This window comes from Brachyhypopomus gauderio, chromosome 1 (genome assembly GCF_052324685.1).
Source record: "Brachyhypopomus gauderio isolate BG-103 chromosome 1, BGAUD_0.2, whole genome shotgun sequence".
Taxonomy (NCBI): Eukaryota; Metazoa; Chordata; class Actinopteri; order Gymnotiformes; family Hypopomidae; genus Brachyhypopomus; species Brachyhypopomus gauderio.
In genome coordinates this window covers 22,065,511-22,081,175 of record NC_135211.1, presented here as the reverse complement: position 1 = coordinate 22,081,175, position 15,665 = coordinate 22,065,511, and the positions used below count along the sequence as shown (strand labels likewise).

The 15,665-nt window shown below is 45.2% G+C and overlaps 1 protein-coding gene across 5 annotated transcripts in view; it reads right to left on the bottom strand.

Annotated features, from left to right (window-relative positions):
• Positions 1-15,665, bottom strand: part of cacna1da (calcium channel, voltage-dependent, L type, alpha 1D subunit, a) — a 78,754-nt gene that overhangs the window by 32,220 nt on the left and 30,869 nt on the right. For all 5 annotated transcript variants that reach the window (XM_077003153.1, XM_077003135.1, XM_077003143.1 and 2 more), the window contains exons 8-20: positions 15,258-15,361; positions 12,669-12,835; positions 10,700-10,747; positions 9,931-9,994; positions 7,724-7,750; positions 7,298-7,458; positions 6,812-7,037; positions 4,475-4,682; positions 3,982-4,102; positions 1,131-1,206; positions 740-773; positions 585-615; positions 327-459 (exon numbers count right to left, since the gene is read on the bottom strand). In XM_077003153.1, coding sequence (XP_076859268.1) covers positions 327-459; positions 585-615; positions 740-773; positions 1,131-1,206; positions 3,982-4,102; positions 4,475-4,682; positions 6,812-7,037; positions 7,298-7,458; positions 7,724-7,750; positions 9,931-9,994; positions 10,700-10,747; positions 12,669-12,835; positions 15,258-15,361 — 1,400 coding nt within the window. The remainder of the gene's footprint in view (positions 1-326; positions 460-584; positions 616-739; positions 774-1,130; positions 1,207-3,981; positions 4,103-4,474; positions 4,683-6,811; positions 7,038-7,297; positions 7,459-7,723; positions 7,751-9,930; positions 9,995-10,699; positions 10,748-12,668; positions 12,836-15,257; positions 15,362-15,665) is intronic.

The window sequence follows — 15,665 nt, the reverse complement described above, 5'->3', positions numbered from 1 at the left end:
ACCTGGATGTACCTGGATATATCTGGATGTACCTGGATGAACTCGGATGTACCTGGATGAACCTGGATGTACCTGGATTTATCTGGATATACCTGGATGAACTCGGATGTACCTGGATGAAGCTGGATGAATCTGGATGAACCTAGATGTACCAGGATGAACCTGGATGTACCTGGATGTACCTGGATTAACCTGGATTAACTTGGATCTACCTGGATGTACCTGGATGTACCTGGATGGTTTGTGTTTCATCATAATATTTTTGTTTAATTAATAAAATTCAGTTGCAGTCAGGTGTAATGTGATGTGTGGGGTGAGACACGTACGGGTTTGTGTTGCTGAAGAAGAAGAAGGCGCTGGCCTCTGGGATGGGGACGATAGAATCCTGCTTCTTCAGATCACTGATCTTAGGACGAGGCTCTGTCATAACCTCAGGCTCCTCCTCCTCCTCGCATTTTGCTACCAACACACACACACACACACACACACACACACACACACACAGTCAGTAAGCACCAACACATCTACATACACATATATCAGTTAGGGTACACTAACACACACACACACACACACATACACACCTGCTTTCTCCCTTGCATCTTCATCTGCAATCTGACAGTGAGAAAGAAGCAGAAGATCAGATGTTCTGAACACGAGTACTGAACACATGGGTACTGAACACATCCACCACAACACATATGCGCGCCCATAGCAACAACCAAGGATCTTGTTTTACCTTGCGCATTAACTCTTCAGACTCGTTTGCTTCTCTGAAGGGAAAACACACAATAGTGTTCTTCATTCACCCTACATTTATTATTATAAGCATTTAGTATTTTATCAGTTCTAAGTAGTATTAAGTATTTTAGCAAGACTTTACAAAAAGCTGCATACACAGATGTATATATGCACCTGTCGCATATGCACTCGACAGAAAAATATGTGGCTTTGTGTAGGGACGCATCTTGCTCGTCTAATGGGCAATAAAGTGGTTGGTAATAAAATACATAATAAATGATCCTTTCAAAAACGAGTCCAAAGGTGTTTGTTGAGGTGTCCCTTCACACAGGTGTGTGTGTGTGTGTGTGTGTGTGTGTGTGTGTGTGTGTGTGTGTGTGAGTATTTACGGCTTCTTTGCAGGACCACCCCTGGCACCTGCCAGATTGTCCACTGCGATGGCCAAGAAGACATTCAGGAGGATGTCTAAAGCAGATGAGTCAAGGATACGAAACACACAATCAGCACACGGTACACAGGAGCAGATTCCCACGATCAGCAACACTCAGCATGCCCTTCACCATGCTCACCACACCCTTCTACACGCTCACCACACCCTTCTACATTTTTACATTTACATTTATGGCATTTAGTAGACGCTCTTGTCCAGAGCGACTTACAAAGTGCTTTGCATCTGATCACAGAATTCAACCTAGGTAAGTATGGATAGGCCAGAATTCAAGATACCATTGAGTCAGACTACTACTAAACTACAGGAGTCAATGTCATTACCTAGTATTTTGCAAGTTAGACGTTAGCCAAGAAGCACACATAACCATAGACAGACATATAATTTAAGAACAACAGCAAGTGGTATCAGCCAAGTTAGTGCTCTGGTAAGAACTTAACAAACAGGTGGGTCTTCAGTCTATGCTTGAAGATAGCAATAGACTCTGCAGTCCTAGCAGCTAATGGAAGCTCGTTCCACCATCTTGGAGCCAGGATGGAGAATAGTCTGGAGCTTTGTCTTCCATGAGACTTTAAGCATGGAGTTTTGAGTAAAGCCAAGCTTGAGGTTCTGAGTGTTCGCTGTACAGATCGGCTTTTGACCATGGACATCATGTAGGGAGGGGCCAGTCCATTTTTGGCTTTGCAAGCAAGCATCAAGGTTTTATATCTGATGCGTGCTGCTACTGGAAGCCAGTGAAGAGAGTGTAGCAGAGGAGTCACATGTGAGAACTTGGGGAGATTGAAGACCAGCCGTGCTGCGGCATTCTGAATTCTACATGCTCACCACACCCTTCTACATGCTCACCACACCGTTCTACACGCTCACCACACCCTTCACCACACCCTTCTACACACTCACCACACCCTTCTACACGCTCACCACACCGTTCTACATGCTCACCACACCCTTCACCACACCCTTCTACACACTCACCACGCCCTTCTACACTCTCACGACACCCGTCACCACACCCTTTACCATGCTCACCACGCCCTTCACCATGCTCCCCACGCCTTCACCATGCCCTTCACCACGCCCTTTACCACACCCCCCACGCCCTTCATCATGCTCCCCATGCCCTTCACCACGCTCACCATGCCTTTCACCACACCTTCACCATGCTCACCATGCCTTTCACCTCACCCTTCACCATGCTCCCCACACCCTTCATCACGCCCTTCACCATGCTCACCACGCCCTTCACCACGCCCTTCATCACGCTCCCCACGCCCTTCACCATGCTCACCACGCCTTTCACCACACCCTTCACCATGCTCACCACGCCTTTCACCACACCTTTACCATGCTCACCATGCCTTTCACCTCACCCTTCACCATGCTCCCCACACCCTTCATCACGCCCTTCACCATGCTCACCACGCCCTTCACCACGCCCTTCATCACGCTCCCCACGCCCTTCACCATGCTCACCACGCCTTTCACCACACCCTTCACCATGCTCACCACGCCTTTCACCACACCTTCACCATGCTCACCATGCCTTTCACCTCACCCTTCACCATGCTCCCCACACCCTTCACCACGCTCACCACGCCCTTCACCACGCTCCCCACACCCTTCATCACGCCCTTCACCATGCTCACCACGCCCTTCACCACGCTCCCCACACCCTTCACCACGCCCTTCACCACACTCACCACGCCCTTCACCACACCCCCCACGCCCTTCATCACGCTCCCCACGCCCTTCACCATGCTCACCACGCCTTTCACCACACCCTTCACCATGCTCACCACGCCTTTCATCACACCTTCACCATGCTCACCACGCCTTTCACCACGCTCACCCCACCCTTCACCATGCTCACCACGCCTTTTATCACACCCTTCACCATGCTCCCCACACCCTTCACCACGCTCACCACGCCCTTCACCACACCCCCCATGCCCTTCATCACGCTCCCCACGCCCTTCACCATGCTCCCCACGCCTGCACCACGCCCTTCACCACACTCCCCATGCCTTCACCACACTTCCCATGCCCTTCACCACACTCACCATGCCTTTCATCACACCCTTCACCATGCTAACCACGCCCTTCACCACACCCTTCACACCCTTCATCACACTCACCACACCCTTCACCACGCCCATCACCACCACGCTCACCACACTCACCACGCCCTTCACCACGCTCACCACGCCCTTCACCACACCCCCCACGCCCTTCATCACGCTCCCCACGCCCTTCACCACGCTCACCACGCCTTTCACCACACCCCCCACTCCCTTCATCACGCTCCCCACACCTTCACCTCGCCCTTCACCACACCCTTCACCGCACTTACCACGCCCCTCATCACACCCTTCATCATGCTCACCACGCCCTTCATCACACTCACCACACCCTTCACCACGCCCATCACCACCACACTCACCATGCCCTTCACCACACTATTCTACATTCTCACCGCACCCTTCACCACACTCCCCATGCCCCATGTTCCAAGCAGTGCTGCAGTGATCAGGAAGAGGGCGCTGTAACTTAGGCGCAGCACAACACATCAGCATTCTACAGCCGTGTGATGCTATTACTTTTATTGTATATTATTACTATCATAAATTATGATAATACTATAGAATTGTAGTTATTTTTAATTATAAACTAGTTAGTTCATTAATTAACCCTCCCTCTTTTAAATTAGACCGCTTTACCCAAAATCTGAATTCTGTAAGAAGCACAAAACAGTTGGCTGGTGATATGGAAACAGGTGCACCAGAAGTGGATACAGTTTCCACAAATGAAGAGGATGACGAAGTACATGCAGACAATCATCCCCGATGATGAAGGCCCTCCAAACGCCATGATCCCATCATACATTACTTCATTCCAATCTTCACCTGTCAGAATCTGAGATAAGAGACACACACACACACACATAAAATTACATTAATTTATGCATAACATAATGCATTAACATAATGCATTACACAGCATGCATTACATTTCCACAGCATTTATTTATAACATGGTTCTGTACAGCACACTCCTCTGCAACACATACAATGCAACACACATTCACACAGACACACACACACACACAAACACACACACACACACACACACACACACACACACACACCGCACACACACACACATACGTGCACACACACACACACACACACACACACACGCCGCACACACACACACGCACACACACACGTGCACACATACGCGCGCACACACACACACACACACACACACACACACATACACACACACCTGAAACACAGTGAGCAAAGCCTGTGGAAAGTTGTCAAAGCTGCTCCTATTTTTCTCAGTCGCGTCAAAGTTGAACTTGCCACCAAACACCTGCATCCCCAGGAGACTGAAGATGAGGATGAAGAGGAAGAGGAGAAGTAGCAGAGAGAAGATGGACTTCACCGAGTTCAGCAGGGACATCACCAGATTGCTGAGGGACTCCCAGTGCCTGAAGACAACAGGAGAATCATCAGAGGTTCCTGATTCTGCTCCCAAGTGCAGACACGTCCCTCTAGTGTGGATGTGTTCTGTTTACAGTTTTTTACGACTGCGAACATGTGTTTGTCCAATCTGTAGTCACATTTTCAAAACTCTAAACACAGTGAACACAACATTAGTCTTCAGTGGCTATACAAGTCATACAATCCATGTTGTTTTTGCACAAATTGCAGTCATTTAAAAAGTTTCTATATTGCTTACATTTTCTATACACACAAGTTTATCCAATAACAAAATTCTGGATAATTTTTGTCTTATTTACAAATGCTTGTACACAGCATGTCAAAAATGAAAATCTAAGGTTCAAAACCTTAAATATTGTATAAAATATTCTGCAAAAAGTTCTGCAAAAACAAAGGCAGCTGAAAAGCTATTACGGTAATACACATTTTTTGCACATCAATGAAATAAAATGAAGTACAGTAATATATCGGGTCAGAGAGGAACAAATATAACTATTTGTCCTGCAATCTCAAGTGCTGGTTTGGTCGTTCACAAATGCCAGATTGGTCTCTATAACAGTGACCTCCTTCTTTCGTTTTTGAATGAACTCTACAAACAACTGTTTCCAGAAGCAGAAAGGGAACAGGTGGGAGGAAACATGAGGACATTTGTGATTTGTGTCATTCTCATGTCATCACAAACTGGTTTATAGACCATCCAAAAAATGATGTCCCTTTTCAACTCGCCTTTCATCAAACCCACTGAGGAACTTTTTTCAGTCTGGAGGTGGAAGGTGTATGATCATCGGCCACATGACCAAATGTCCCTGCTGGATGCAATGAATCCCGGCTGCAGAGATATTTCAGCTGAAGACTGCCAGGAGTGAATAAGGCATAACAAGCTTTTCTATCCCAGGTGCATGTCAAGGGCCAACATCAGATGTGATGTGGATGAAAACATGTGTCCAACTGCTGAAGTTCAGTTTTGTATCTTGTTTTTTGCCCCTTGTGTGGATTTTTTTTAAATATGTATTTTTACACATATGGGACTATGACTAATTATGTTCACAATTACGGTAATTATTTTTTGGGTTAGGCTTCAATTTACAGTAATGTCCCTAATACAGTCAAATATAACCTTTACTGCAAAACTGTTACAGACTCATTTTTTGTCTAATCTACATTCTATTCAGTACGTTACAGTAAATATCACTCATTGTGTAGACAGTATGTTGCCAAAAATGTACACACTAAAAAAAAAATCTGAATAAAATATTACATGTAATACTGTTTCTGTAATGCCTTCAACTGTTAGTTTTTTGACAGTGGTTATGCAGTGATTGACCTTATGTTCCTCTTAAATAGAGCATCTGTAAAATGTAAAATGTAAATGTAAATAAAATGTAAAATGTAAATGTAAAATTTTTTTTTTTTTTATCGTCTTGTGACCGGAGGGTTGTGGGTTTGGCCTGAGGCCTTGACTGAGGTGCCCTTGAGCAAGGCACCTAACCCCAACTGCTCCCCGGGTGCTGGACTAGGGCTGCCCACCGCTCTGGGCACATGTGCACCACAGCCCCCTAGTAATCACTAGTGTGTGGGTATGTGTTCTAATTGAACACATGGGTAAAAAGCGGAGAACAAATTTCGATTGTGGTGAAAATTCACAATTGACAAATATGGCACATTTACATTTTACATTTACTTGGCTATTTGTATGAGGTAAATGTGTTGCTGTGTTTAGAGTTTTGAAAATGTATCTCAAGTATTGGGAAATGCACGTTAGCAGTTGTAAAAAACTGTAATGTACAACTCCGATTTCTAAACAAGTCCTGTGTAATCACATAAAAACCTATTAAACAAATCTTAGTATACTGCTACAAAAATGGCACTTATTCTGCATTACTTATGTCAGGGAATGATTGTAAAGGTTTCATGAAACCGAAGAAGTGTTACTTATGAGAGTATTTTTTACCTTACAGTTCACACTCTTTTAATGAGAAACATCTGTGAGGCTTATTCCTCAATAAATCTTTTCTTATCTGACTTCTACACATTTCCTCTAAATACAGGACTGCTCTGTAGTCTTACCAGTGCTGTAAACAGCAGAATGTCTCTATTCACATGCCTCACATCTTACCGCGTGACTTTAAAGATCCGCAGAAGCCGGACGCAGCGGAACACAGAGATGCCCAGCGGAGACATGATCTGCATCTCCACCAGGACGGTTTCTGTAATACCGCCGCACACCACAAACGTATCGAAACGGTTGAAGAGTGAGACGAAGTAGGCAGACAGCCCAAGGCTGTACATCTTCACCAGCATCTCCAGCGTGAAGAGAGACAGCAGCACCTTATTAACCACCTCTGCCAGAAGACCAGTTACAGGGGGAAAGAGGGAGGGAGGGAGATGACTTTTGAGGTAATTGATCAGACATTGGAAGCAGTCAGACTTTGCAACCAATCAAATCATCATAGACACTGAAATTAGTCAAGGAAAGTGATAAATATGAAAATCAGTAAAAAAAAATAATCCTACAACAAACAAACACGATAGCCTAATCAAAGTGCAGTGAGTGTGTACTTTCACCCTTTCACCTGGGTTCTGTGTGTGTCTGTGGTCTTACCCTGTACTTGTGTGAGCCAGTAAGGTTGTTCGTGGTGCTCAGATGAGATGGTGAGAGTGTTTAGGAACACTAGCAAGATCACCAGCCAATAAAAAGGCACAGATTTGACCGTCAAGCGGCACCTCCTACGGACGAGCCTGTTCCACCGCTGGATGGCCTGGCTGCGGTAGGGAGGGGACAGGAAATGACATCAGAACAAAGGAAAGGATGTGGCGATCAAAACTCACACAGAGAGGTAAAAGGCAAGTGCCAGCACACACACTGCTCATTAGTTCTGTGCATGCACAAGGAAGGAATGAGGTTTTAGATTCGATGTTAGAAGTAGATTTTAGTGCACTGGGGTTTTGGGGAATGTTTACAGGTAGAAGCAGCATTATTGAGGAGGGGAAGAGCAGAGGCTACAGCTCAGGGAGCAAGGTTACTAACCTACATGATGTGTTTGAAATTTTCTCACTGAAAAGTAAATAAACAATAAATGTTTAAGCAAAAGCAAGTCTGTCATTCTGATGAAGTAAAAGAAAACACAAGATGTGTTTACAGTTACAGCTCTGCTATTGTTTTATTTCTGTTGAGGTGTGTGTGTGAGTGTACACGTTGGCGTATATCTGGTTGTGTGTCACAAGTGATGCAATTTGCGCATGTGTTTGTGTGTTTTTGTCTGCATTAGCCATATCCACAGTCAGCTGGTGAAGGACAGTCCTCCAAATGTGGGTGATAAGAAGGCATAAGCTCAGGGCTTTGTAGTCTTCAATATGCGCTGCAGTCCAACAGCAGGGGGCACAGTTGAGTGTGAGCGCTACAGGCACTACTAGCTCCAGACAAAGGATTCCACACAGCACATGGAGAGCGGGAAAAGCAGTGTCTCAAGCCTGCTCTCCATCGCTGTGTGTGTGTGTGTGTCATGAACATTAGAGTTCTGATGGATCTAATGATGTGACTAGGCACTAGGCAACAAAATATCATAAGATTCCCCTTATAAAGAGCTTGTGAATATTTAAAAAATTAATTCATTGTTGGTTAATAATTAGGTCATAAATACTTTCTATCATTATCAAAAAGAAGGTTTAACACATTAATAGCATTAAAAAACACACATTATAAAAGAACAACAGTGACCTTTTGACCCAGAAATTGTGTTCTTGTGTTCTTTTATGTCAATATGTGAAAAATTATCATTTCTGAAAGTTATCGTGTAATTAGCAATTTTCTGTACAACAGGCCTATAGCTGGCTGATATGTTGGTGACTTGATGGAGAATTATGCAGAAAGGTTTGAGGATTATCGTTAATGAACGCTTACAGTGATGAAGTAATGAAGCAACATGCAACATGACCTTTTCTTTATGTTTCACTGCTTATTAATGACTTTTCCATGCATATACATTTGGGTGTCTAAAGTGTCTACCAGCCCTAAAAAAATAAAATAAGTCAACCCAACACGGTTTTTAAAACCTCTTTGTGGACTGTGCTGAGAATCTGTCAGAGAATATGTCAGAGAATCTGGGATTCATCGAGCTGCTTGGATGTAGCTCTTCTTGCTACGACACTCCAAGCTCATCAGAACTTTTAACACCCACCCACAGCATCAGATTCACCTCTGCACAAGTACTGGAGCTGCACCGGACCCATACGCTTTATGCCAAAGCTGAGCACATGAAATGCTCTACTGTCGGCTGCACAGATCAGCACAAATCTCTACATTAACCCCAGAGGACAGAAGAACTGAATAAACATTTCGGGTGGCAACATCCAAGCAACATTTTGTAAAAACCTGTTTGTGTGTACAAATCCTGTTTGTGTGTGCAAAAACCTCTTTGTGTGTGCTTTGCCTGAGTGCTTTTCCATCCTGGGTCAGTAGAACGCTGGGCTACCAAACAAACCTTTTTTCAAAGAAGGGTGAGTTCATGGCACACTAGGGGAAAGTAAGTATTTCAAAAATAGACTATATGTGACAAATGTCTGGATGCAATAAGCTTTACAATATTTTCTTTGTCTTTGTAAAGCACTTTGAGAATTGCCCCTGTGTATCCAAAGTGCGATACAAATGCCCTGCCTTGTCATTGTGGAGAAGGCCGCCTGAGTCACCTCCTTCAGCTCATGCAGGCAGGACCACGTACAAATGCCACACCAGGTTCTTTATGATGTAGACACCAAATGCCTTATCACATGGACCATGTCAGTGGATGTGCAGGCCTCCAGCACTGGAGCTTGGTAGGTGACCTGCACTGACTGAAACCCACTAAACATGTTTCAGAAATGTGCTACACCAGAGCAGGCAAGAACACGCACCCTGCCCTTCAGACTGCTCCATCCACCCAGGGGCAGAACGTGTGTGTTCAGCACTCGCCTGTATAGCCAGTCATGACAGACACACCATCAGCGTTAACCAGTGGAAGTGGACTCCGCTGAACCCTACTTAGCAAGAGGTGATCTTAGGACACAATGGACTGTCTTAAGCCAACTGTGTGTGTGCATACGTTTGTGTGTATGTGGGTGTATGTGTGTGTGTGTGTGTGTGTGTGTGTGTGTGTGTGCACGCGCGTGCATGTGTGTGCGTGTGTTTTTGTGTGTGGGGTGTGTGTGTATGTTTGTGTTTTTGTGTGTGTATGTGTGTGTGTGTGTGTGGGTGTTTACCACAGAGGTCCGCAGCATATTGGCTGTTCCTCCTCTTCCTCATTCTCCATGGAATTTTCATTCCCTGGACATTTCATTGCAACATCACACAGTTCATGTTAGACATGCAACCAAAGCGCACACACACACACACACACACACACACACACACAAACATATATCCCAGGCACCTGTCTTCTCTCCAACCACCAAACATTATTAGTGTCCAAGACCAAAAATGCTCTTCCTGGATTCTTCAGGATTGATGAGGCTCAACAGCTCTGCTCCAAGTCTAGTTAAGTATCTAATGTGTATAATCAAAGATGTCCAGGAGCAGTGACCAGTGGCCGAGTCTATAAATATCAACAGTACTGAGTAATTAGATTAAAACAGTGCAAAACTAAGCACTACAGCGCAATTAAGACATTTACAGAGCATTTGCAAAATTGTAAATTCATTTCACAAAATAACTCACTCAACTTACAGCACCCAAAGTGGATTTGAGCATGCAACACACTGTCATAAATGGTGGAACAATATTCCATCATAAATTCTAAGGAAAGAAATTTGGCTTTTCCTGAACTTTTAGTGTGAAGGGTGTACTTGTTTTATCAAAGTTGTTTATGAGGCGATTGGAAGGTTGTGGGGGATATGCACTGTGGTGGAGTGCGATATGAATGTGATGAAAACATGCAACGCAAGGCAAACTGATCGAAGGAACACACACACACGCGCGCACACACACACACACACACACACACACACGCACGCCCGTGAGGAGCAGCTTTACCAGGACCGCCGGCCTTTTTCTTCTTCTTGAAGGCGCCAATGAGACCTCCTGCACCCGTCCCGAGGGGAGTGGAGTGGCGGGTTGCGTGTGCATGCAGTGCGTTAGCGGAGCGACATCACAGGGGCGAGAAACCCAGCAGCTATGTAAGCAAGGACCCTGAACGGACACCATCCCGCCCACATCCACCCCACCCTGCCCAGTCCCTCCTCATCCTAACCCAGCAGAGCTCCCACACCCCTCCCCCCACCTCCACACGCACCTGCGCCAGGTGTCGAGAGTTGTTTACCTGGATCAGGTGTGTCAGAAGGTGGAGCACATCAAAATAAAAGGGAAAGAAATGTGGAGAGGCTGGTGCAGGGCACACATGAACAACAACAACTATTGTAGCATTAGTGACAACAACAATGAAAACAATAAACAACATCAACACTGGCTGGAGGTCAAGGCTGGATTGATCAGAGGATGGACAGACGTGTAGTGTGAGTGAGAAACATTACAGCGATGCATATATGAGAATGAAAGTCCCCATGAACATGCACACTGCAGACACTGATGATGGAGGCTGTGTAAATTTGGGAATATTCTAGAACATTCTCCCAGCCTGCAGGGCATGTCCAACTTTGTTTTTGAGCTTTCTGCAGTTTTGGCCACATGACATTCTCCATAACAATGAGAGGGTATGTTTTTGAAGTGCTCACTGAATAGAGTCCGCTTGGACTAAAAAAGGCCTTCACTAATGCTTAACATGCTTTGGCTAGAGCAGTGGTTCCCAAAGTGGGGGGCATGCCCCTAGGTGGCACTTTTTACTTTTTACTTTTGGAAGTAAAACATGTGCACGTGTCAATATGGGGGGGTGTAGGGGGGGCGCAAAAATATTCTCATATTTAGTATTTGGGAATGGCTGTGGGCATGGCTGTGGGCATCTCTAAGACCACACCGGGTCGTGTTGTGTGTACGTGTGTGTCTGGAAGCTGTCTCACAATCTCCACTACGTGTGCACTAAATCTGTCTTCTGCTTGCCAAGACGTGTCTGGAAGTTGTTTCACAATCTCCACAGAGTGTGCACTAAATCTGTATTCTGCTAGCCTAGACCTCTGACAGAGGAGATGTGGATTATCTTCCCCACTCTGTGGACCATGCACAAGTTCTGCCCAGCAGCTCCCACTCTGAGCCTTCCAGACACACACGTGTGGTCCACTCGGCCGTGGTTCAGGGGATCAGTAACATGACATCAGTTACCTATTTATACTTGTTCCTGAGTGGTTCATTGCTGCATTTGAAACATCACTCTCATGTTGTGCACATGTGCTGCTAGCAGGCATCTGTTTCAAGCCTACAGAGGCTACAGAACACAGCAGCTAGTGTGCTAGCACATGCAAGATGACACAGCACACAGCGTTGATTTGTAAGCAGTTGCAATTGTAACCTTTTTGCATTTTATTGCCCCTCTTTAGCTCAGTAGTATAACGACGCTCGGACACATCGAGGGCCCTCTACTAATTTTTTTCTGGAAAACACTTTGCAAAATGCATGAAATTTGACATAAATTGTTTATTTTTCCTCTTCATTATAATTATTATTAGTGGTGATGGAATACATACGTCTGAATATCCTTGCTTACTTAAACAATATTGGGATGTACACTGAAATCACAAAATCTGCTGGTAGCATTATTAATTATGAATTCAAAAATCCCCACTCAAATTCTCAGTGTCTCTAACTACAAGATCATCACTTAGTTGCATGGCAACCGGCTATGAACGTAGGCCATTCATGCTGAGGCTGGTGTGGGGGCAAAGGGGTAAGATCATTCCCAGTGGGAATGGCAGCAGGGGGAAATGCAGAGAGTGGGACTGCTGTAATGGGGGCTCACATTTTTGAAGTCTCACGTTTCTGGGGGCTCACATTTTTGAAGGATCACTTTTCTGGGGGCTCACATTTTTGAAGGCTCGTATTTCTGGAAACTCACGTTTCTGATTGCCCTGGCACAGGCCGGCCATGTTCTCGGGGTCAATGTCCTCTGCCTGCATGATCCAGTCCAGGTAGCCCTGCAGGTCATCGTCCATCTGCTGCTGCTCACGGACTTTCTGGAAGTTTCCGCGAAACTTCGCCTTCTCTCCCTCTTTAGAGAACTCACTGTGTCCAGGCAAACACGCAGACACAGGCACAAAGTTACTGGACTATAGTCACTGACAAAAACACACACACACTGAAACGCATGAGTACACACATGCACAAAGATGTATCACCATCTCTTTCTGTGAGATGTCATATCTTTGTTTTTGCCCTATACACAGCAATCCACAAAGTTTTTATTTCCCTTCCTGTTGCTACCAGCAGGTGGCACTCTTACCTTTACTAAAAGGACAGTCTCAACCACCATAGTGGAGATCAAGCACTGAATGCAGCTTTAGGTCCTTCACACAGGCAAATACAACAGGCTGCCAAACCCTAACATGAGTCAGTGCATTACTCTAGTCTGGGGCACAGCTCAATAACTCTAAACAAAGCTGAAGGGTGACAACAGAAGGCAACTAAAAACATCTTTGTATGTGAATATGTCTGCAGTAGCTATTTTTTTGTTTCTCTGCCATATACAGTATGTGTCTGTTTGTGTATGTGTGTGTGTGTGTGTGTGTGTGTGTGTGTGTGTGTGTGTGTGTGTGTGTGTGTGTGTGTGTGTGTGTGTGTGTGTGTGTGGCGTGTCTTGTAAGAGAGTATTAATGTCTCCAGTGGACTTGGGAGCTGTCTCGCAGAGACATCATCGAGACATCATCAGAGAAATGGAAGACAGCAGAGGGGAGGAGAGAATAGGAGAGGGGAAGAGAGGGGAAGAGAGGGGAGGAGATGAGAGGGGAGGGGAGGAGAGGAGAGGAGAGGGAAGGGGAGGAGAGGGAAGGAGATGAGAGGGGAGGGGAGGGGAGGTGAAGAGCAGCGTATTTGTCCTTGCTGCCTCCTCTCCCACTCACTTACCCCTCCTCTCGGTTCTCCTAGGTGATGTTTGCTATTGTCTCATTCAGTTTGATTACTGTAGTGTAAAAGGTGTTGAGGGTATGAATGTGCAGGCTGTGTAATGTTACAGATCCTCTAAAGGGCTCCGTGGTACCTATAGCTCGGCTGCTGTGTGTACCGCTCTGCCCTGGTTCACTGTGTCCTGCATCGGATGGCTAATTCACTTCCTGTCTTTGACCTTCCTCGGTCTAAACCCTGTCTGCCTCTGCCTAATACCATTAGCCTGTTCCCGAGACTCTTCCTTTAAAAGTGTCCTTGATGTGACATGATTGCACATAAAGGAACCACAGACCTGCAAACAGCCCCAATGAAATGCTGTTCTGGAATCAGATCTGCCTCTTTGGAAGCTGATCAAACCAGAGATAAAGGATGTGTCACAGCTGATCTCAGAACAGCAATTCAGCTACATTCTGCAAAATACCATGATCTAGAGTAGACAGACTAGGTTGGCTGTAAACCAATGACTATAAATAACACAGAGATGTAATGTATAGTAATTTAGCTTAGATGATAGAGGCATTTTTTAAATAAGACTAGGTGGTAAATTAGCAATGTAATTTTAAATTGTAATATGCTGTTTTAAACTTTAATCTTTTTGTTGGCACTTCCAGACCACTAATAATGACTTATTAGTATGCTGAAAATGATTTTTTTTAACATTAACTGAGTAGTTTGATAACTATTAATAATATAGTTAATAATATATATTATTATATCATATTAAATATTTTATTAATCATCATTATTAATAATACATATTATAATGATTTTTAAAATTTTATTTAAAATCTTACAGAATGCAGCTTTAAAACTGAAACCTCTGCTATCTATAAGTCACCGCAGTCAACACAGCATGAGGCACACCCTGCCTCCCCCAGAACACACCCCACACACCCTCTTACCCACTGAGCACACCCAGAACACACCCCACACACCCTCTTACCCACTGAGCACACCCAGAACACACCCCACACACACTCTTACCCACTGAGCACACCCAGAACACACCCCACACACCCTCTTACCCACTGAGCACACCCAGAACACACCCCACATGCCCTCTTACCCACTAAGCACACCCAGAACACACCCACATGCCCTCTTACCCACTGAGCACACCCAGAACAAGGTTTAAGACGAAAAAGGAGCCCAGAATGATCAGGGTAACAAAGTAGATCCACGGGGTATCGAAGCCAAGGGCATCGTTCATCTGCAAGGGCCCAGGCAACAGAGTTAGCCCAGAGACACTCTACTACAGGGGGAGAGAAGAGCTTCCCCAAGGTTCACAGTAACCAGAGAGAGAATGAAAGAGAAGTCTAACAAAATGTCCCTGGAGGAGAAAATATAAAGAGATTAGGGAGGGAATTGATATAAGAGAGAGAATGATGTAGAAAAAGTGAGAAAATGTGAAAAGGAGATCTAGAGAAAAAGTAAGAAGAGATAAAATTGTGATAAAAAGAAAGAGAAAAGAGAGAAAAGAGAAACAGAAGGCAGGGGAGAAAAGAGAGAGAAACACAAGGGAGGGGGGAGAAAGAGAACTTCTCACCCACTCAGCACTCCCAGGACAAGGTTCAGGACAAAGAAAGAGCCAAAGATCACCAAGGTGACGAAGTAAAGCCATGGCAACTCCATCCCCATCGCATCATTCATCTGACGGGAAGAGAGCAGAACCCACAGAGGAGGAGAATTCACACACACACACACACACACACACACACACACACACACACACACACACACACACACACACACACACAGGAGGAGAGAAGAGCATTCACACACACACACACAGGAAACAGGAGACAACAGAGACACTTCGTGAAATGGGTGCAGCAACAGATTAAAGGGACTCAGAGAGAGGAGTCAGGCAAAGATTTCACCGGCGTACGCTGCTTCAGTGACCTCAAAATGGAGTCTGACTTCACCAGGAAGACTTTGGCTCACTGCCTGACTC